Source organism: Nicotiana tomentosiformis, chromosome 5 (genome assembly GCF_000390325.3).
Source record: "Nicotiana tomentosiformis chromosome 5, ASM39032v3, whole genome shotgun sequence".
Lineage (NCBI taxonomy): Eukaryota > Viridiplantae > Streptophyta > Magnoliopsida > Solanales > Solanaceae > Nicotiana > Nicotiana tomentosiformis.
In genome coordinates, this window is record NC_090816.1 from 118,007,291 (window position 1) to 118,028,653 (window position 21,363).

The 21,363-nt window shown below is 35.2% G+C and overlaps 3 protein-coding genes across 3 annotated transcripts; all 3 read right to left on the reverse strand.

The window, feature by feature from the left end:
* Positions 1-10,874: 10,874 nt before the first annotated feature.
* On the reverse strand, positions 10,875-11,957 carry LOC104107201 (steroid 5-alpha-reductase DET2-like). The gene is made up of 2 exons (XM_009615936.4): positions 11,540-11,957; positions 10,875-11,414 (listed from the first exon to the last, which is right to left on the reverse strand). Exons 1-2 carry the CDS (start codon positions 11,870-11,872, stop codon positions 10,944-10,946), a joined length of 804 nt encoding a protein of 267 aa, XP_009614231.1. The 5' UTR covers positions 11,873-11,957; the 3' UTR covers positions 10,875-10,943.
* Positions 11,958-13,444: 1,487 nt separating this feature from the next.
* LOC104107199 (uncharacterized) lies at positions 13,445-16,340 on the reverse strand. The gene is made up of 2 exons (XM_009615935.4): positions 15,950-16,340; positions 13,445-14,041 (listed from the first exon to the last, which is right to left on the reverse strand). Exons 1-2 carry the CDS (start codon positions 16,277-16,279, stop codon positions 13,571-13,573), a joined length of 801 nt encoding a protein of 266 aa, XP_009614230.1. The 5' UTR covers positions 16,280-16,340; the 3' UTR covers positions 13,445-13,570.
* A 1,553-nt stretch (positions 16,341-17,893) lies between these two features.
* On the reverse strand, positions 17,894-20,996 carry LOC104107198 (protein GAMETE EXPRESSED 1). Its single transcript, XM_009615934.4, has 6 exons — positions 20,422-20,996; positions 19,561-20,148; positions 18,976-19,102; positions 18,685-18,871; positions 18,448-18,595; positions 17,894-18,242 (listed from the first exon to the last, which is right to left on the reverse strand). The coding sequence occupies exons 1-6, from the start codon at positions 20,925-20,927 to the stop codon at positions 17,966-17,968; spliced, it is 1,833 nt and encodes a 610-aa protein (XP_009614229.1). The 5' UTR covers positions 20,928-20,996; the 3' UTR covers positions 17,894-17,965.
* Positions 20,997-21,363: the final 367 nt, after the last annotated feature.

A 21,363-nucleotide genomic window follows, 5' to 3' on the forward strand; every position in this document is an offset into this window, starting at 1 on the left:
CTGAGTCACAAGTAGAATACATATCCGATCCGCCAGAAGCCTTCCATTAGATCCCATCTGGTAGAAAATCACAATACTCAACATGCTCCTCGGGCCGGTAGGAAAATATCCATCTCAAATTGTGTTAGAAATCCTCGAGAATGCTTTGGAATCCATTTGCACATAATCAAGCCATCAGAACTGAATCTCTCTAACTCAACCAAGCCACGCAGATCACCAAACCCAAGAATATTGTCACAAAGTACCTGTAGAAAACCCTCGCATCATAAGCACCCAAAAAACCGATCATGTTCATTACCATACTGATCCAACCTACTACCAAGTTGTCCTATTTCTCCGAGTCCCTTACGAACTTGTCTTCAGATTGATACTTCTTTTTGCTAAAACACCACAATCTTTAACCACAAGTCACCCCACAAACCTTAGCATAGAACCACAACGCCCTACGAGCCATAAGCAACTATATTTTTCTTAAGCACCTCCATAATTGCCACAACTGTAACACTCACTCTGAAAATACCTTATGTGGATTTACAATTGTTCTTATTTCCTTCCTTATACTAAAATGTAGAATCCATAGTCATACAGAATTTTCGCAAGTCCAGGAACCATCAAATACAAATCTCAGATTTTATCCATACACAAGTCCGGAGAAATTCTCAATTGTTATATATAAACCTCGAACCTATTGGAACTTTCTCGAGAGTCACCCACATTGTTGAAATCCCAATTACACCTCCCAAATAGTACAAAAGACACGTTCCCCATTAGCACAACAACACTCAAAGAAGTAACTCTACTTTAATACCACCGATCAAATTCATACTCTATGTGCACTACATCATTCACAAAAAATAACTCACTCATCCCATGATTTTCATATACTTATAAAGTGCAATATAACCCTTATTCGGGAATTTTAGTACTCGAGTTATTCGCGAACTCCACCTCTGCAAGTCATCACTGATTCCCGAGTATACCTCAGACCAAAACAAAAATTTGACACATAACCATGAATTAAATTGTCAATAGCTAACTCCCCCACTTGGCTCAAAGCCATAAATTTAAACACTCGATAGCTCACAATATCCATACTCTATTACTATCATAATATTGCAGTCAGTACAACAAAAATTCTCCTCAAGCTCATACAACGTCAACCATAAAAATACCTCAATCGTTTTCTCTCGCATTCATTATCTTAACACTCAAGTCGACTTTCTCGGCCATATTCAATTCAAATATCATCGCATACACTCTGCTGGCAGAAAAGAAACTCTCCATTCACATTATAAGTGTGAGAAGGCACGGGAGAAAATATGTTACTGATATTAGATAATAGATACAATACAAGAGGTCCCTATTTATAGTTATACACTACAAGGAGATATTACTCCTCTTTCAATATGGGACAAGACTACACTATACATACATGTAAACTAACACCCCCCCCCCAAGGCGGTGCATACACATCATATGTACCGAGCTTGTTACACATGTAGCTAATACGAGAACCAGTAAGAGACTTAGTGAAAATATCTGCTAGTTGATCATTCGACTTTACAAACTTGGTAACAATATCACCTGAAAGTATTTTTTCTCTGACAAAGTGATAGTCGATCTCAATGTGTTTAGTCCTCTCATGGAACACCGGATTTGACGCAATATGAAGAGCAGCTTGGTTATCACACACTAGTTCCATCTTACTGATTTCTCCAAACTTTAACTCCTTGAGCAACTACTTGACCTAAACTAACTCAAACGTCGCCATAGCCATCGCGATATTCGGCTTCGGCGCTAGATCGAGCAACTACATTCTGTTTCTTGCACTTCCACGAGACCAAGTTACCTCCTACTAGAACACAATATCCAGACGTAGAACGTCTATCAAAAGGTGATCTTGCCCAATCAGCATCTGTGTACCCAATAATCTGCTCGTGGCCTTGATCCTCGAATAGTAATCTTTTGCCTGGAGCCGACTTTATATACCGAATAATGCAAACAACTTCATCCCCGTGACTATCACATGGAGAATCCATAAACTGACTTACAACACTCACCGAAAAAGAAATGTCAGGTCTAGTCACTGTGAGGTAATTCAATTTGCCAACCAACCTCCTATATCTCGTAGGGTCCCTAAGAGGCTCCCTCTGTCCAGGAAAAAGCTTAGCATTCGGATCCATAAGAGAGTCAATAGGTCTACAACTCATCATTCCAGCCTCCTCAAGAATGTCTAAGGCATACTTCCGCTGTGAAATAACAATACCTGAGCTAGACTGAGCGACCTCAATACCTAAAAAATAATTTAATCTGCCCAGATCCTTAGTCTGGAAGTGTTGAAGGAGATGTTGCTTCAGATTAGTAATACCATCCTGACCATTGCTAGTAATAACAATATCATCAACATAAACCACTAGATTAATACACAGATTATGAGCAGAATGCCGATAAAACACAGAGTGATCAGCCTCACTACGAGTCAAGCCGAACTCCTGAATAATTATGCTGAACTTACCAAACCAAGCTCGAGGGGACTGTTTCAAACCATATAGTGACCTGCGCAATCTGCATACACAACCATTAAACTCCCCTTGAGCAACAAAATCAGGTGGTTTCTCTATATAAACTTCTTCCTCAAAATCACCATGGAGAAAAGCATTCTTAATGTCTAACTAATAAAGAGGCCAATGACGTACAACAACCATGGACAAAAAGAGACGAACAGATGCTACTTTAGCCACGGGAGATAAAGTATCACTATAATCAAGCACAAAAATCTGAGTATATCCTTTTGAAACAAGACGAGCCTTAAGCCGATCAACCTGGCCATCCAGGCCGACTTTGACTGCATAAACCCAACGACAACCAACAGTAGACTTACCTGCAGGAAGAGGAACAAGCTCACAAGTGTCACTCGTATGTAAAGTAGACATCTCGTCAATCATAGTATGTCGCCATCCTAGATGAGATAGCACCTCACCTGTAGACTTAGGGATAGAAACAGTGGACAAGGAAGATATAAAAGCATGAGGAGGTGACGGTAGGCGATGATAACTTAAACCGACATAGTGGGGATTAGGATTAAGTGTGGATCGTACACCTTTGCGGAGTGCAATTGATTGACTAAGAGGAGACAAGTCTGTAGTAGGTGAAGAATCTAATACGGGGCATGAATCACCTGGGCCCGATTCTGGATGTGGATGACGATGATAAGTCAAGAGTGGTGGAGCTGCAGAAGGTTGAACTGGATTATGTAGAGGAACTGGAGCTATAGGTGGTGGAGCTATAACTGGAGCTGTAGGTGGTGGAAGTGGAGCTATAGGTGGTGGAGCTACAACTGGAGCTATAAGTGGTGGAGCTATAATTGGAGATGTAGGTGGTGGAGCTGGAGTAACTGAATATCCAAAAGATGAAACTGGTAGTACCTCAGAAATATCTAAGTGATGAAACTAGTAGTACCTCAGAAATATCTAAGTGATGACCTGAACTTGTAAAGTATGATTGGGTTTCAAAGAAGGTAACATCAGCGGACATAAGGTACCGTTGGAGCATCGATACCCCTTTTGTGTTCTCGAGAAACCAAGAAATACGCACTGAAGAGCACGAGGAGCTAACTTATTTGTTCCTGGAATAAGGTTATGGACAAAACAAGTTCTTCCAAAGATACGAGGTGGAGGAGAGAACAAAGGTAAGTGGGAAAACATGACATATAATGGAAGTTGGTTCTGGATAGCTGAAGATGGAATACGACTAATAAGATAGCAAGATGTAAGAACTGCATCCCCCCAAAAACCCAACGGAGCATGGGATTGTATGAGTAGGGTACGAGCAGTTTCAATAAGATGTTGATTCTTTCTTTCAGCTACCCCATTTTGTTGAGATGTGTACGGACAAGATGTTTGATGAATAATCCCATGAGATTTCATAAACTACTGAAATAGGGAAGACAAATACTCTCGGGCATTATCACTACGAAATGTGCGAATAGAAACCCCAAATTGATTTTGAATTTCAGCGTGGAAGGTATGGAAAATAGAAAACAACTCAGATCAATTTTTTATCAAAAATATCCAAGTGCACCTGGAATAATCATCAATGAAACTGACAAAGTGGCGGAATCCCAAGGTGGAACTGACCCGACTAGGACCCTAAACATCTTAATGGACTAAAGTAAAAGGTGACTCTGCTTGATTATCAAGACGCAGAGGGAAATGGGAGCGAGTATGCTTACCGAGCTGACATGACTCACACTCTAGAGCTGACAAGTGAGATAAACCAGATACCATTTTCTGAAGTTTTGACAAACTGGGATGTCCCAACCGTTTATGTAATAAATCTGGTGAATCAGTAACAGGACAAGTTGTAGAAGGAAGACAAGATGTGAGTCCATGTGATTTAGCAAGGATAAGGTAATAAAGTCCGTTTGATTCACGCCCGGTACCAATGATCCGCCCCGTACTGCGTTCTTGTATAAAAACATGGTCATCAAGAAATAAAACAACGCATTTAAGTGATTTGGCTAAGCGACTAACAGCTATGAGATTAAAAGGACTATTAGGAACATAGAGGACTGAATCTATAGGTAATTAAGGAAGTGGGCTTGCTTGACCTATTGCAGTTGCCATGGTTTGAGACCCATTGGCAATTGTGACTTTTTGAAGAGATTGAGAATACGAAATAGTAGTGAAAAGAGATTTGTTACCAGAAATATGATCTGATGCACTCAATGACCCAAGACTCAGAGGATGAAGATTGGGAGAAACAAGTCACGCTATTACCTGTTTGAACAACAGAAGCTATATCAGAAGATGTCTGCTTACATGCTTTGTACCGAAGAAACTCAATATAATCTGCTAAAGAAACCATCCGACTATTCAAAGCATCGGTTCCCATGTCGCTACAATTTGTAGCAGTAAGGTTAACTTGAAATAGTGGAAATAAGTAACAGCGGTGAGAAAATTAAAGAAATATCTTGAAAAACATTGTTTACAACATGAAAACCAAAACATTATTTTGCGACGGAACAATGTTCACGCCGGAATCTACTGTAGCTGACGGGAAAAACTCAAAGTGGTTGGAATGAAACAAAACCAGTGAGGGTAGGATCGGAATTACCAGGCAATCCTACTGTTCAACTGGAACGTTTTCAAAATCTGGTCGGAACAGTGCTCAAGTGCCAGCGCGTGGGTCAGATCTCCTTGAAAATTCTTTTCTTTTCCAGGCGCGTGAGGGCACGTGGACGTGTATTTTCCGGTGGGGTTGACTGGGGTTTGGTCGCTGGAGCCTGAGGAGTCTTGTGGTGGTGTTGGTTTTTGCTCAACACCAACAGAAAGTGATTTGCTTACGAAAAACCTTCTAAGTCACCAAAAAATTGCACGGTGAAGAGGTCTTTCTTCCTGGAAGTCGCTGGAATGATGCACAGCGATGGGTTTCTCACTAATGCTCTGATACCATGTGAGAAGGCACGGGAGAAAATATATGATTGATATTAGATAATAAATACAATACAAGAGGTCCATATTTATAGCTATACACTACAAGGAGATATTACTCATCTTCCAATGTGGGACAAGACTACACTATACATATCTGTAAACTAACAATAAGGAACACACCTACGTAGATTACTCCGCAAGGGATAACCTACCTGCTTAGCCTCAAATTGGTATCTTGTTATACGCTTTTGCAATTATAATTACTATGAAATCAGTTAATCTTTCTGATTCCAAACTCATTAACAAGACATGAAAATTTAATTTGTCCCAAAATTTAACAACGTGAAAGATCCTTCAAAACATTCCCACTTGAGACTGTACATCATATCAAAACGAAAATCAAGCACCAAATGGCCTTCATTTACATTTCAAGGAAACACTTCTCGTCACATTCAAATCGTCTTAACACATCCCGCAGTTACATCACACTCATCACAAAGCAATTCCATCGCTCATCGAGCCACAAATTTCACTCGTAGGGACATTACCGGACATATGAGTCCAAATATACAAGTTACAACTAAAGATACCGAGCTTAAGCTGCGGTCTAACCATGGCCTCAAGTCCTCCAGACTAGCCCATCACCAAAACACAGAATACACATCTCGAACCTTGTTTATAGAATCACAAGCCCGCAATGCACAGCTGATACTGAGCTCTCATGTGCGCATACGAATATGTGAAAGGAATTCAAAGAGTTAAATCTCAAGCTGAATCAATTTCGCACGATAAGGAAAGAAAGATGGGAAGTATATATCCTAAATGCTCTGTAGCCTCTCAAAGATAAGTATGGACGTCATCATACCGATCCACAAAATTCTACTAGACACTTGCTCATGACTTGTACAACCTATGAACCTAGAGCTCTGATACAACCTTGTCACGACCCAAATCCGTCTACTCGTGATGACACCTAACCCAACCCACTAGGTAAGCCAATTAACCACTAACCAATTCTAATAATAATTATTAAAGCAATTTAAGTAAAGAAAAATCTTAATCTTATACATTCTCCTAGAACTGGTAATACAAATCATGAGCTTCTAAGAATAGAGTTTACAAAGCCGATATGAAGTAAATACATCATCTGTTTCAAAAGTACATAAACAGAGTTTTATGAATCTAAGGCTACCATGAACAAGAGGCAGCTACAACCGGAACACAAGTACATCTTCAGATCCAGCTCCTACCGAATATAGCAACAGCAACAGCCAATATCTGCACGAAAGGTGCAGAAGTGTAGTATGAGTACAACCGACCCCATGTACCTAATAAGTAACAAACCTAAGCTTAGGTTGAAAGTAGTAACGAGCTTGTACCAAGGTCGGGTCCCAACTTCAGTAACCAACAATAGTTCATAACAACATAACAAGTAATACCAGAAGTAACTCAACAATCAAATGCTCAACAAAAACATGATTTCTGAAAATAGTTCTGCCTTTCAAGTACATCAATGAAAATCCAAATCGTTTACTGGAGTTGCCAAAAATATGAATAAGTTTGAAAATAATAATTTTCCTAAAATCCTTTCAATAATAAATAAGATATTTTATTTTCTTTCCAGATAACCAGTGTAAAACAAATGCATCACTATGCCCATTTACCAATATGTGTGAGAAATCACGAATGATGTGATATCGTACAGCATCAGAAAAATACATCTTTATGCATGTATGTCATGTGTGCATGTCAATGCAATATATCTCAGAGATGAACTCATGTACTCACACTCTCAGAGTACTCAGTCTCACTTTCTCACATATTTCACTCATCATGCCCAATCACTCGGTACTGTATATGGCCAATCTGGGCCAGGGAAGATCCAACCCGGAATATACACATCAATGGATCATCAGTCACTCAGTACCGAGTAGGGCCAATCCAGCCCGTGAAGAAGATCCATCTCCAGGTATATAATACTTCGGACAAGATCCATGTCCAGGGAAGATCCATCCCTCAATAATTCAACCACGCTCACTGGGGGTGTGTGCAGACTCCAGAGGGGCACCTTCATCCCAATCGCTATAAATCGCACGGACAACTCACGTGTTGCACGGATAACTCACGTGCTATAATAAGCCAATTTGGCCTACTGCGGCGTGCAGCTCGATCCCATAATAATAAAGTATATAAAGCTAATATGGTCTGTTGTGGCGTGCAGTCTGATCCCAAAATATCCTCACAATCAGGCCCTCGGCCTCCCTCAGTCATCAGTCTCTATCTCATGGACTCACAATGTCATGAAAATAGCCCGAAAATGATGACATGATGTATCAATAAATAATAATAGAGACTGAGAGATGATATGCAATAAAATGAATATGACTGAGCATAAATTTTTAATTTAAATAAATAATTCACAGGAATATAACCTCTGTGAGTCTCAATAATACTGGCACATAGCCTCAACATGATTTTTAATATGATTCTCAGCTCAATTTCTTTAACGCATAAAACTACATAGAAAATGCCAAGATTATTTGACTACAAAACTCCATAGAAACAATTACGTCACAATTTCTATGGTGCACGCCCACACGCCCATCACCTAGCATGTGCGTCACCTTCAAACAATTCACATAATACGTATATTCGGGGTTCACACCCTCAGCTCCAAGATTAAAAGAGTTACTTATTTCGAACAAGACGAATCCAATGTCAAGCAAGCTAAACAATGCTTCAGAAATTCAATTCTACGTGTACCAACTCCTGAACGGCTCGAACCTAGCCACAATAAATTAGGTTCAGTCCACACAATTTATAGGAATTAATTCCATATCAAAATACTAATATTTTTCCAAAAAATCCGAAATTACACTCCAAAAATCGCCCTTGGGGCCCACATCTCGGAATCCGACGAAACTCACAAAATCCGAGAACCCATCCAATTATAAGTTCAACCATACTAATTTCACTCAATTCCGACTCCGAATCGATGTTCAAAACTCAAAAATTCATTTTTTGAAATAATAGGAATTTCCTTCGATTTCTCTTGAAGATTCGATAATCTTACACCAAAAATGAAGATTAATTCATGAAATATAATCACAAGGGAGTCAGGAATACTTACCTCAAATTGTGTGAAAATATTCCTCTCCAAAATCGCCCAAACCGAGCTCCAAAATCCAAATATGGATGAAATTGTCGAACCCTTGAACTTTAAGGGTTCTGCCCAGCCTTTTTGCACCTGCGGAGCCTAGGCTCGCACCTGCGCACCCGCTTCTGCGAAAAAATGCCGCACCTGCGCTGCCCGGCTTCCAAACCATTTTTCGCTTCTGCGCATCCCTGCCCACATCTGCGCAATCGCAGGTGCGGAAATCTCATCGCACCTGCGATCTCTGCTAATGACACCCTCCAACTCTGCACCTGTGCTCTAGCTGCCGCACCTGCGGCATCGCACTTGCGGCCAAGACCCTCGCAGGTGCAATCACACCAGAAGGGCCACAGCTTCAGCAACCTCACAACTCAAATTTTTGATCCGTTAATCATCCGGAACTCGCCCGAGGCCTCCGGGACCTCAATCAAATACACCAACAAGTCCTAAAATATACCACGGACCTACTCGAGGCCTCAAATCACATCAAACAACATCGAAACGACGAATTGCACCTCAAATCAAAATTTATGAACTTTGAACTTTTAAATTCTATATCTTGTGCCGAAATGCGTCAAATCAATTCGGAATGACTTCAAATTTTGCACACAAGTCATAATTCACATTACGGACCTATTCCAGTTTTCAGAATTGGATTCTGAACCCGATATCAAAAAGTCAATCCCCCTGTCAAACTTCCCAAAAATTCTATTTTTACCATTTCAAGCCCAATTCCACTACTGAGCTCCGAATAATTTTTCGGACACACTCCTAAGTCCAAAATCATCATACGGAGCTATTGGAATCAACATAATTCAAATCCGAAGTCGTTTACACATAAGTCAACATCCGGTCAACTTTTCTAACTTAAGTTTTCAATTATGAGACTAAGTGTCTCATTTCACTCTGAAATCCTTCCGGACCCGAACCAACTAATCTGGTAAGTTATAAAACAACTGTAAAGCATAAGTTGAGTAGTAAATGGGGAACGGAGTTGTAATACTCAAAACGACCGGCCGGGTCGTTACAAATGTAGACCAAGTGGGTCGATTTTCGTGATTTCTCATGAGCAAGTCGTTGTTTCATTTAGCCACAAGGATAAGAGAAATTAACTCGGAGTACTTATTGAAACTTTTCTCTCGGTACTGTTGTTGCAGGACCATATTGGAGGCATGAAACTTTGTGAATGTTTTTTCAAGCATATCATAGTCAATGATACTATCTCCATAGAGTTTCGATTTAGAAGTAATTCTGAACATCGCAGAATTATATTCAGAAACAGACTTAAAGTCTACTTTTGACCGTGAGATATTCTATTTTCAACCCTTCATCAAGGTGATGATGCAAGAAAATCAAGGCCTTAGCACAGTCTTGGGTAGATGCTTTATTTTTATCTTTAATGGCGTCTCCAAGACCTGTTGCATCTAAATGGATTTCAGCATCCAACACCCATGTCATATATTTCTTGCTCGAAATTTCAAGGGCAACAAACTTTCTTTTCATAATATCAGTCATAATTAAAAGAGGAGAAAAGTTATACCTTAATCTTCTCAAAGAGCTTCTTGAGACGGTAGAATCTCGTGCTGATAACGTGAAATAAATTAATAAAAGAAGAAGAAAAGTATTGCAGAGAAAAGTAGAGAGAGAATTCTTATTGATTTTGAGATGAATTACAATGGAATAGGACTCCTCTATTTATAGGGAAAAAGTGACTTAGCCACCAACTAACAAACTTTAAGATCTCTCTAAAATATAGACATTCATCTTAAATATAATTTTATTTATAACATAAATTTAATAATTAATTTTTTGTCCCCATAATCATTTAATATTATTGAAAGTAATTATATATATGTTTCGCTACGCGATATAATTACATTTTCAATAATCAGATTGAAACTTAAGCTATACTCATAGTGATATGAAATATAAATAATTTTTTGTTTAATAATTCAAATTATTAATGTAGTTTAATTAACTACAAAGTTTTTATTTATTGTTATATTGTTTTTGGCTTAATTATTTTTTCAATGATATGTTCTATATTCAGTTTAACCGCAATCAAATCTAATACACATATAAACTAATTACTTATATAATTCAGTATATTTTTCTATATCATGGTTTTTTCTTGAATTTTTTTTTCTAAAAGTTTAATCGCATACGCGAACACAAACTTTAAAGAGAAGGCTCGGCTCGACCTGGTCTGTAGCCAAGCTCGATTAAGCTCGTATACAACTCTGCTCAATATTACATAGCTCGTTTAATTAATGGGCTCAACTCGATTTGGCTCAAGCTCAAGAATTCAAGATATCTTAATTGATCATAGCAGTTTTGATATACAGTAAATTTATTTAAAATACAAAAGGTATTAAAGCCTTGACAGTTCTAGGGAAATCTTCAAATTTGGATAGGTACCATTTCCTAGTAGCATAACTCCTCCCCATCAAATAAAATAATGTGCCTATGGTAGAAGAAAAAGAAAACAAAGTTTGACTAATAAGAGAAAACCCAAGAAATGTTACAATCTCAAAAAGGTAATGAGGGCATATAACTAAGTTAAATAGGCCACCTTTGGGAATCTTATAACCATTTTCACCCTTTTTTCTCATATTAGAAAGGAGAAAATGGTAATAAAAATTGCCAATAATTCCCACCATAAATACAATAAAACCAAGGTACTTCAAGTCAATATTTGGCTCTGATGATCCTTCAGTCAAATGTTGAATATATATTAGGCTTGAAAAGGCCATCAAGTAGGATGAGGAAATAGTAATTGCAGAGTTCATAGCCATGGCACCACTATACTTGTGCACAAACAGAACCTGCAAAAATATATAAATATTCGATTGAATTGATATTGTAAAAATTATTTATTTACATTATCAGTATATATAACTTAAATTCTTTAATAATGATAGTAAGGAAAGGAAAGAAAAGGGTAATTTACCTCAAGAACTCTTTTGAAGAAATGCAGGGCAATAGCAGAGTTGAGCATGAAAAATCTGATTCCGCCATTTGGGAAGATCCAAAAGAAACTTAGACATGCTATTAGACTAGGGGTATAAGCTATAAGCATTCCCATTCTACTTGGGACCTTAGCTTTGACTTGCTTCTTAGAATTCAAATTCCAAAACTTTGAATATTCAAGATTCTGTTTTCCAAAAGTTTCTGAAATACCCAATATTGCAGAAAATACTAAATTCATCACTTCCATGATTTTGTTGAAAATTGAACTTGGTTCTTGAAATAATATTTCTCTAAATATTTGTGTCATGGCCATCACTTCCTCTCTGGTATTTTTCCTATGTTTCTATTGTTTTCTCTTTAGGAGGATGTGTGGATGTATTTTTATTGGATTAGGGGAACAAAAGGACAGAGTGAAATGTATGGGTACTGAAGTAGTTAGGCCAAGAGCATCTTACAAATGGCTGACCAATAAGAAAATGTGAAATACTTACTATGTAAAGAAATAAGACACAAAAAGACAAAAAGAAGGGTTCGGAGAAGGGTCGCACTCAAAGAGTGTAATGTAGACAATTTACCCCAATACAAGTATTAATGAATATTTTCATTGTTCGAACTCATAACATATAAATCATACGCATACAACTTTATTATAGATCCAAGATTCCATGCAATAAGACACAAAACGATAAATAATGTTGGACTGACTTTGTGGATAACATATTTTCCCCTTTTAACGGGCCAACAAAAGGTAAGGGGGAAAAACGAGAATGTAGCTACCCATTTGCCACGCACCACGCACCACATTTAAATTTGGTCCCCATTTTCTCATTACGTTATTAATTAGCGTTTGGACATAAAAATTATAGTAATTTTTGAAAATAAGTAATTTTTAGAGTTAAGTCGAAAAATAATATTTGAAATTTCAAATTATATTTGGACATGCATGTCACATGAAAAAATATTGCAGCTTTGTAAGTGTGAAAAAAAATTGAAAAAGATTTTGAAAAACTCATTTTCAAAAAAATTCAAAAACTTATAAAATTTTATGTACAAACACGTTTTTTTTAATTAAAAAAATTATAGACAAACAGGTTTTGTTCCCTGAACTGGTTCAAAATGGTATTGATACCTCCCTCCCTTCTGATTTAGGGGTTCCATTTAAAAATAAGCCCCGCGAAATTGAGAATTTCTTTTTTATTTCAAAGAAATTGAGTCCAGAAGTAAAGATAAAGCTATTTTATTTTTGTAAAAACTGAACATTCTTTAAAATAAAGTGTGATACAAAATACTATTTTGACAGTAGAATTTTGAAAAGTATAAAGGGTATAAAGATTAACCTTTACTTCGAGAGAAGTGGGCACAATTCCGTGACAACCCAATTTTTTTTATTTTTCGAACCAAAAATTTAGATAAGGATAGTTAATTTGGAAGTCAGAGAATATCAAATAAGTTGACAATAATAGTTGATTTAAGATGATTTAAGAAATAATTTTGTTCGTATTTTAATTGTGAACTATAGTGGCTAAAAATGATTCTCGTAATTGGTCAAAAGTCAATCTTTTCACAATTCTTTCCCAAAAGTATAACATCCAATTAGCTAAGAGCCTATAAACTTATATTTTCCATATCTGAGATCCGTTGAAGGTGGATTGGTTGATGTTTTTCTCAATAGTGAACTACAATGCTAAGGTTTGTGTATAACCTATTCTTTTTAGACCTCACTTGTAAAATTACATTGGGTGTGTTGTTGTTGTAATAGTGAACTACATATACAAGAAAAATTCATCGTTTGCCTCCTAAGATTGGCCCGAACTATTTACACACTTAAACTTTACGGAAGAACATATTGAATTCAACGCAACAACATACCGAGGAAGAAGTATCCGCCAAAAATCGCTCAATTTATATTAAAATGCAATATATTTTGAAGTAACTGCACAAAAAATAGCATAATCATGTGCTTGTTTGACATAGGTACATTAACAAAAATTGATGGTCCTTATAAAGTAGACTAAAATATGTAAGGAATGAGTGCCTTGATATTCTTAGGAAAATCATCAAACTTGGACTGGTACCATCTTCTTGTAGCAATGCTCCTCCCCATCAAGTATAACATTGTGCCCAAAGTGAAGGAAATTGAATATAATGTTTGAGAAATGCAAGAAACTCCAACAAAAACAAGAATCTCAAAGAGGTAATGTGGGCATATGACAAAATTGAATAGACCACCCTGAGGAATTTTATACTCTTTTTCACCCTTGTTTCTCAAATTTGAGAGCAAATAATGATGGTAAAAATTACCAATTATACCAACCAAAAATATTATGAATCCACTGTATTTGAGATCAATGGATGGCTCAGGCAAACCTTGACTAAGGTGTTGACCATAAATCATGGTAACTGTTGAGAGGAAATAACTAAATGATATTACTGCTGTAGCCTCAACATCCATTGAACCACTGTATTTGTGAACAAATAGGACCTAGTATCAACAAAGCAAAGACATTAGAATTTGTTCAAGATAATATAAAGCTTTAATCTTGAAATAGCTATTATAACAACGCAGAGGAAGACTCAGAGCAGGTTCTGTTGGCTCAACTGTACCATCCTTTCGCTCCAAGTATTAGGGGTGTACATGGGTCGGGTTGGTTCGGATTTTCTAATTACCAAACCAAATCAATTATATCGGGTTATTAAATCTAAATACCAAACCAAACCAATAAAAGTCGGATTTTTTAATCTCGGATTTTTCGGGTTTTAAGATTTTTTCAATTTTTTTCCCATAAAGTCTTCATAGCACAAAACATAAAATTTGTGCTCCAAATATTTCTTTAATCCTAGTAAGAGAGAACTATATAAGATATTTTTCAATAAAATAACATAAATATGAGATGAGTCATGGCATTGTATTAAAATATTCAACAATAAAGATAATAAAATCGCATAAAATAAATATTATTAATAAGTCATAACGAAAACAAACATAATTTAAAATTATGACTAATAAGTACTATTATTTACATGACTAACCACTAAAAGAAAAGTAAGTTATACATTTTATCTAAACCATGAAAAAAACTAAAAAATAGATATCCAATACTATTTTCATTCATAGTACAATTGGATTGAATGTCTTTTATTAGCATTAGTATTAATTTGATTTTGGTTTAAAATTTATTTGAGTTACTAATATTTATGGACTATAAAACTTATTGGAGCATCCAAAAATTATAAGCCCAAACTTGAAATAATACATTAAAAGATAAAACTATGAAAAAGGTTAAGAATATTTATAAACTACACTACTATAAATATTTTTATGTATTAAATATATTTAAAACTTCTATACATATAATGTCGGGTTGGTTTGGTTTCGGTTTGACTTTTTTTAGTTAAAACAAAACCAAACCAAATATGGTCGAGTTTTGTTTTTCAACACCAAACCAAATCATAGTCGGGTTTATTTTCTCGGTTTGACTCGAATTATCGAGTTGGTACGATTTGTTGGTTTCATTTGTACACCCCTACCAAGTATATATATATATATATATATATATATAATAAGATCACACTCATTCTTGAGCCACATACTCTAAATCATAAATGCACATTCTAGCTACATGAAAATTAAACTAGTCTAAATTTTCCAAAAGGCTACATTCATTCACAATACCAAAACACACGGTAGACCTCGTTTGTTCTCAAACTGTAATGGGCCATTGGCAGGGTATATTAGAATAATACTATATATAGTGTATTAGTAATGTTGGAATTAGTTATGTTGTGATTATTTTTTATCTACTGTTTGATTTGGTGTATTAAAATAACATGCATTGTATACGGGGTATACATGCTTATTGTATTAAAAATCATGGTATTACTAATGTCATAGTGTGCTATGTATTAGTTATTCTAAATTAATACCAAATAGGGTGTATAACTAATACATGTATTAATTATACATAGGTTGAAAAACACTATCAAACAAGGGATTAATAATATCAAAGCTAATACATATATTATTTTGCCCTAATACATCCTACCAAACCAGAAGCGGATCTAAGATTTAAATTTTATGGGTTGAACCTTTAAGGTTTTTAGCATCGAATCCATTATTTTTTTAAATTATGGGTTCAAATTGCTATTTATTGCGATATTAATGAATTTTTACACATAAATTTATGTTTCGCGTCAAAAATAATGGGTTCAATTAAACATGGTGCCGATACATTGCATCCGCCTCTGCACCAAACAACCCCTTAGAGTTTAATGGCTTTTATGTAGTGACAATATAAAGAATTTTTATATCAAAATCAGTTCAAACACCTAACTGAAAAGAGCAAATTAAAAATATCAAAAGTAATATTAAAAGAAACTTTTTGAACAGTACCTCTAAGACTCTCTTGAAGAAATGTATGGTTAAAGCAGAAGAAACCAAAGCAAATCTAAGATCCTCATTTGGGAAAATGGCAAAAGAAGCAAGACCAGCAAGAAATGCAGGGCTATACAACAAAAGCATGCCTTTTTTACTCCCAATTCTTGCCTTCTTCTCATTTTCACTTTTAGTTGATACAAAGAACTTGGAATACTGCATATGCTTTCCTTTAATTTCAGAAAATCCAGCATTTGCTAAAGAAGCAACACTTATAACAGACATTGTAGTAATGAAAAGAGAAGGTGGTGGAGGGTATAGAAATTTCAGCAATGTAGACATCACCATTTTTCTACTTCTTGTTCTGTAATATTTTGTGTTTTTAGGGAAATATTGTGTATAGAAGAAGCAACAAACTACCTAGTTTTTGTGCTATTTGTACTCTTCTTGGATTTAGGTGTTTGACAAGAATATATGGTGGATTTCACTAGTTGGAAGAGCAGAATTTTAAGAGCCACAATTATGTGGTAGTAACAAAATTTCAGAAAAAGATGAAAAGGAGATATACATTTAAAGTTATGACTGGAATTTGGACAGTCCAAAGACCTACGTGGTCACAAATTTTGCCAGTAAAAATTTGTAGGTTGGCTAGTGTCAAGGGTCCAAAGGGGCTACTAGTATTATTCTAGTACTAGTGTTAAGAACATGTACTATGCACGAATAATTTAACAATCAATTATATCAATCTTATAAAATTATGATATAATGTATTAGTATATTATTTTAATAAATATTAGTTATTCTTTTGTTATTTAATGATGTGTGCAGAAATATAATAAAATTTGTACAAAATCAAAGGATACACATCATATAATAATCAAATAAATTAGTTTTTTCTTATTTATTCTTTATTAAATTAGTAAGTACTTAGTATTGTACATTTACTAATGTGACTTTTTATTAACTTGTCACTTAGCTTAATATTTTGGTATTACTTCTCTTTTAATATAATATAGATATATATATTATTTTTTAAACTTATGTTATACTGTTCAAAATTCCTCAATTGTCTAAATTTATCAATAATTTTTTTGAATGTTATTTATTTATATTTTATTTTTCAATTAATTCAAAATATAATTACCATAAAATTATCTTTATCTCCCTCTTTTCTACTATAATATTTGATTAGTTTTCTCATTTTATAGTTTACTGAAAATTTAAATAATGTAAATTATTTTTACTAAATTATAATTTTAAATTCATCAAAAGTATAAAGAGATAAGCCTTTTAGTATTTTTATAAAAAACCGACCAAATATTTTTAATAATTATTAATTATTAATTATATATATACTTATCTTATGTATAATATCCTAACAGTATCTTTATATTTTGTATTTTGTATTATGAAATTAAGAGTTTGATTTATTAACTAAAGTTTCCTACATGAGAATTTAATTAGTATATACATTTTTACGCTATCGCTTGAAATTATTTTTTTTAGTATTCTTTCTCTATAACTATTTGTTTATTATAATTTTAGTTATGTGTATATGTATCACTTTTCTCATCATAATTCTAATTATAAGTCTTATATTTTTATATTTTTTCACAATTCTTTTTTGTTCCTTGTTTATCTAATTGTACTATCTATTACTTAATATTATTAAATTATCATGAATTTTCAATAAATTACCAATTTAATATAATACAGTGAATATAATTTATCAATGTTGGTAAATTATATTCATTGTAAATTATCTATTTTACCAATATTGAAAGCAGTTATACAATGTCATTTTCCCATAGATTTTAGGCTACAACACAAAAACCGTCATTGGTTGGAGGATTCACACTACACAAGTAATTAACACATATTTCCACTATGAGAATAAGTTAAATTGAATAATCAAGTCCCAGATTTACTAGTAATACATATAACTTCTATAAAGAAAACACTGAATCAACAGTTTGTACGGTTTTCCTATGAGTACAAAAATGTAAGATGGTTGAAAAAAAATTGTTAATAACTTCAATTTGTCAAAAGGTGATTCCTCAGGTTGTATCTTCTTGTAAATGACATGTTTCCAACTGAATTCTCAACAACTTCCTCAGGATATACAAAGTCAGGATCCTTCAATTTGTCAACATCTTCTGGTAATTCAGCTTCAATCCAAGAAGACCAATCGACATCATCCTCTGAATCATCATTCTCCATTTCCCATGTCAAGTACTTCTTTTGTTTCTGAATTCCATTAACTTTTTCCACTAATGTTAGTAACATTTGATGATTCAACACTTCATAATCTCTGCAAGATGTTTGCACAATAACAAGATAAACAACAACATATGCATTGCGGTCCCACAAGTGGGGGTCTGAGGAGTGCAGTATGTACGCAGACGTTACCTCTACCTTGTGAAGGTAAAGAGGTTGTTTCTGACAGACCGTCAGCTCAAGAAACACAAGAAATTGCATAATAAGAAGATATGTAGATTTTGTTATGTTGTTTATACCTGTATGTCCAAATAGAATATAGAAGTTGGCATGACGCGAGTATCACAAATAGAGACCTAACTATGCTCACAGTCCAAGCTTGATCATTGATTTCATTTGTTCCATATCGAAGTATGGCTACTTCAATCAAGAATGCGAGGCATAACCCTACAACAAACCAGAAATGATAACGAAGTAATTAGCACAAGAGGATTTAGAAGAAGAGAATATATTTTGGAAAAAAAAGTGGTACTTACCGATGTAAAGCCTAGGTCTCACATTATACGTCTGCTTCGTGCTAGTGAACATGTAGAGAAGAAAGATTGACAATGAATAGATCAAGAAAGCTTTGATCAATCTTGATTCAAGAAGCATGGCGTTGTGCAAAGCGAACAGTTTGTCTATGGCAAGGAACATGCTTGCTTGTTTAGACTCAAAGGTTTCCTATTGACACAATTAAAGAAATTCATGTACTAGTACTAGAAATCTAAGACAATGGTGATGTTACACTAACTTAAAGTTTCTTTCCTTAATATGAATTAACAAACCTGAGCAGCTAATATAGTTTTTGATTTCTCAACAAGATGATCATGTGTTTGTTGGAGTTGTTTTTGCCGTCTAAGAAGCTCCTCTTGTTGCTCGTGCCCGAATTGAGCCAACTGTTGCAGAGTTCCTCTGTAAAAGTATTGCAATACATCAGCCTACAAATTTGGCCAACAACAAGTAACCTACATATCAACAGTGATATAAAAGGGCAGCATCCGGCGTTCACGCAGGATCCAAGGAAGGGTCGCACCCTAAGGGATGTCGTATAAGCAGTCTACCCTGATGCAAGTATCAATAGCTAATTCCATGACTTGAACCCGTGATCTATAGGTCACGCGGCTCCAAGGCTTGTCTTCCCAACTGTGATATAGTACCTAGAAAATATAGAGTAATAACTTGCTATAACCAGTTATATTGCACTGACAGCGTAATTAGTGTATATGTAAGAATTGCACAAGTTCTAGCGTCAGGGTAGGCTGCCTACATCACACCCTCTTGGGGTGCGCCCCTTCCGCGGACCCTGCATGAACGCGGGATGTTTTATGCACCGAGCTGCTTTTTTTACAAGTTATCGTCGATGGTATTACCTGCTCTCTTCCATTGCTTGAGACTGAGTTTTAGTGAGAAGTTCAAGGCCATTAATAGCTTCAGATTGACCATCCAAAAGTTGTTTCTGTTTATCCAAAGCTTGGCCAGCAATATTTCCAATATCATCAGCTTTAGTCTGTAATTTATCCATCCTAGAAGTCATTTCCTCACCAACTTTCACAATCTTATACTCAATTTCCTCAGTTCCATTAACTAATCTATTAATCCCATGGTCTAAACTAGTATAAGATTCATGAACAATTGCCATGTTTTCCTGCAAAGTCTCCTTCATTTTCGCCTGCCCTTCGCTCAACTCTAACTGTGAAGCTGCTATTCCTTTCGATTGCTCCAAAATTTCTTCTGACTGCCTTGACACAGAGTTTACACTGTCTTCAATATTCTTGGAAGTCTCTACTACTCGTTGAGTTCGAACATCAATCGAGGCTAAAGATTCTTGTACATTTTTCGAGTTTTCTAATAGCAATTCCCCTACTAGTAACATGTTCTCTAGTTTTTCTTCAGCAAATTCAGCAGATATTTGCAAATTGTTCACCAAACTCTCTATTGAAAACTTCCATGCCTCCATCCTGAAATTATTGAAAAAGCATAAGACCTCAATATTAACTTTCACTAAAGCAAAAAAGGAGAAGATATTCAAGGTGGAAAAAAGAAGGGGAGCCTCGGCGTAACTGGTAAAGTTGCTGTCATATGACCAAAAGGTCACGGGTTCGAGCTGTAGAAACAGCCACTTCTTGCATAAATGCAGGGTGGTCCGGCCCTTCACCGACCCCGCACATAGCAGGAGCTTAGTGCACCTGACTGCCCTTTATATTCAAGGTGGAAAAATAGTAAAAACTTACTGCAATTGATGGCAAATTGCACCAATTTCAAGAAGGAACTCCAAGTAAATTTTCAGAACATCAGTATCTATTTTCTTGAGACAATTTGTCATTGGTGATTTTGCATCACAATAAGGCAAAGGTGATCTTCCAGTATGCTGCTGAAAACAATCACATAAATTCCAAGAAAGTCTAGACCTTAATTCTTCATCAGGAAGAGCTTTTGAACATACAGCAAATACACTTTGATAAGCTCTTTGCCAACAAGAATCAGGGACTAACATCTTTTGTTTAGCGTTTTCGATGAGTTTAAGTCCCTTTTCATTTTTATAAACTTCCATTGAGAATTCAGACACCAACTTAACCATTCTGCTTTTCGAAGAGTATTTGCCTGAATTACTGTTTTCTTGTTTATTATCATTCTTGTTATTAGTTGTAGATGAAAAGAACCAACCCTGTGATGATGAACTTTGTGATAGCAAAACCAATAACACAAGCAACCATTTTTGTATATGAAGTCGACCCATTTTTGTTCTCAATCTGGTAAAAAATCTCTGCAATTCAGAAGCCAAAAGTAAAGAGCTTGTAATTATCTTTTTTTATAAAATAAAAAAGCTTATATAAATAGTTATTATAGATAGCTTGAAACTCCACAAAACTACAAGCAGAAGTAACGTGAATTGATGATGAGGACAACTGATAAAATAGTTGGGAAAATGGCGGCAACTGCTTGGAGAGAAAGTATCATGGCTTTTTTTTAAAATAAATTTGCTTAAAAGTATAATATTTTATACTTAAACTTGGGTCGCAATTAACATTATAAGTAAAAACTCTTCGTATATGGCTGCCGAAGAGTCCAATAAAACAGTCGTTACGGCATAAAAAGGAGAATTATTAAAGAATTAAATATGCATGCATGATGTTTTACAGTGAAAAGAAAGGGACAGAAAGAATTAAATATGC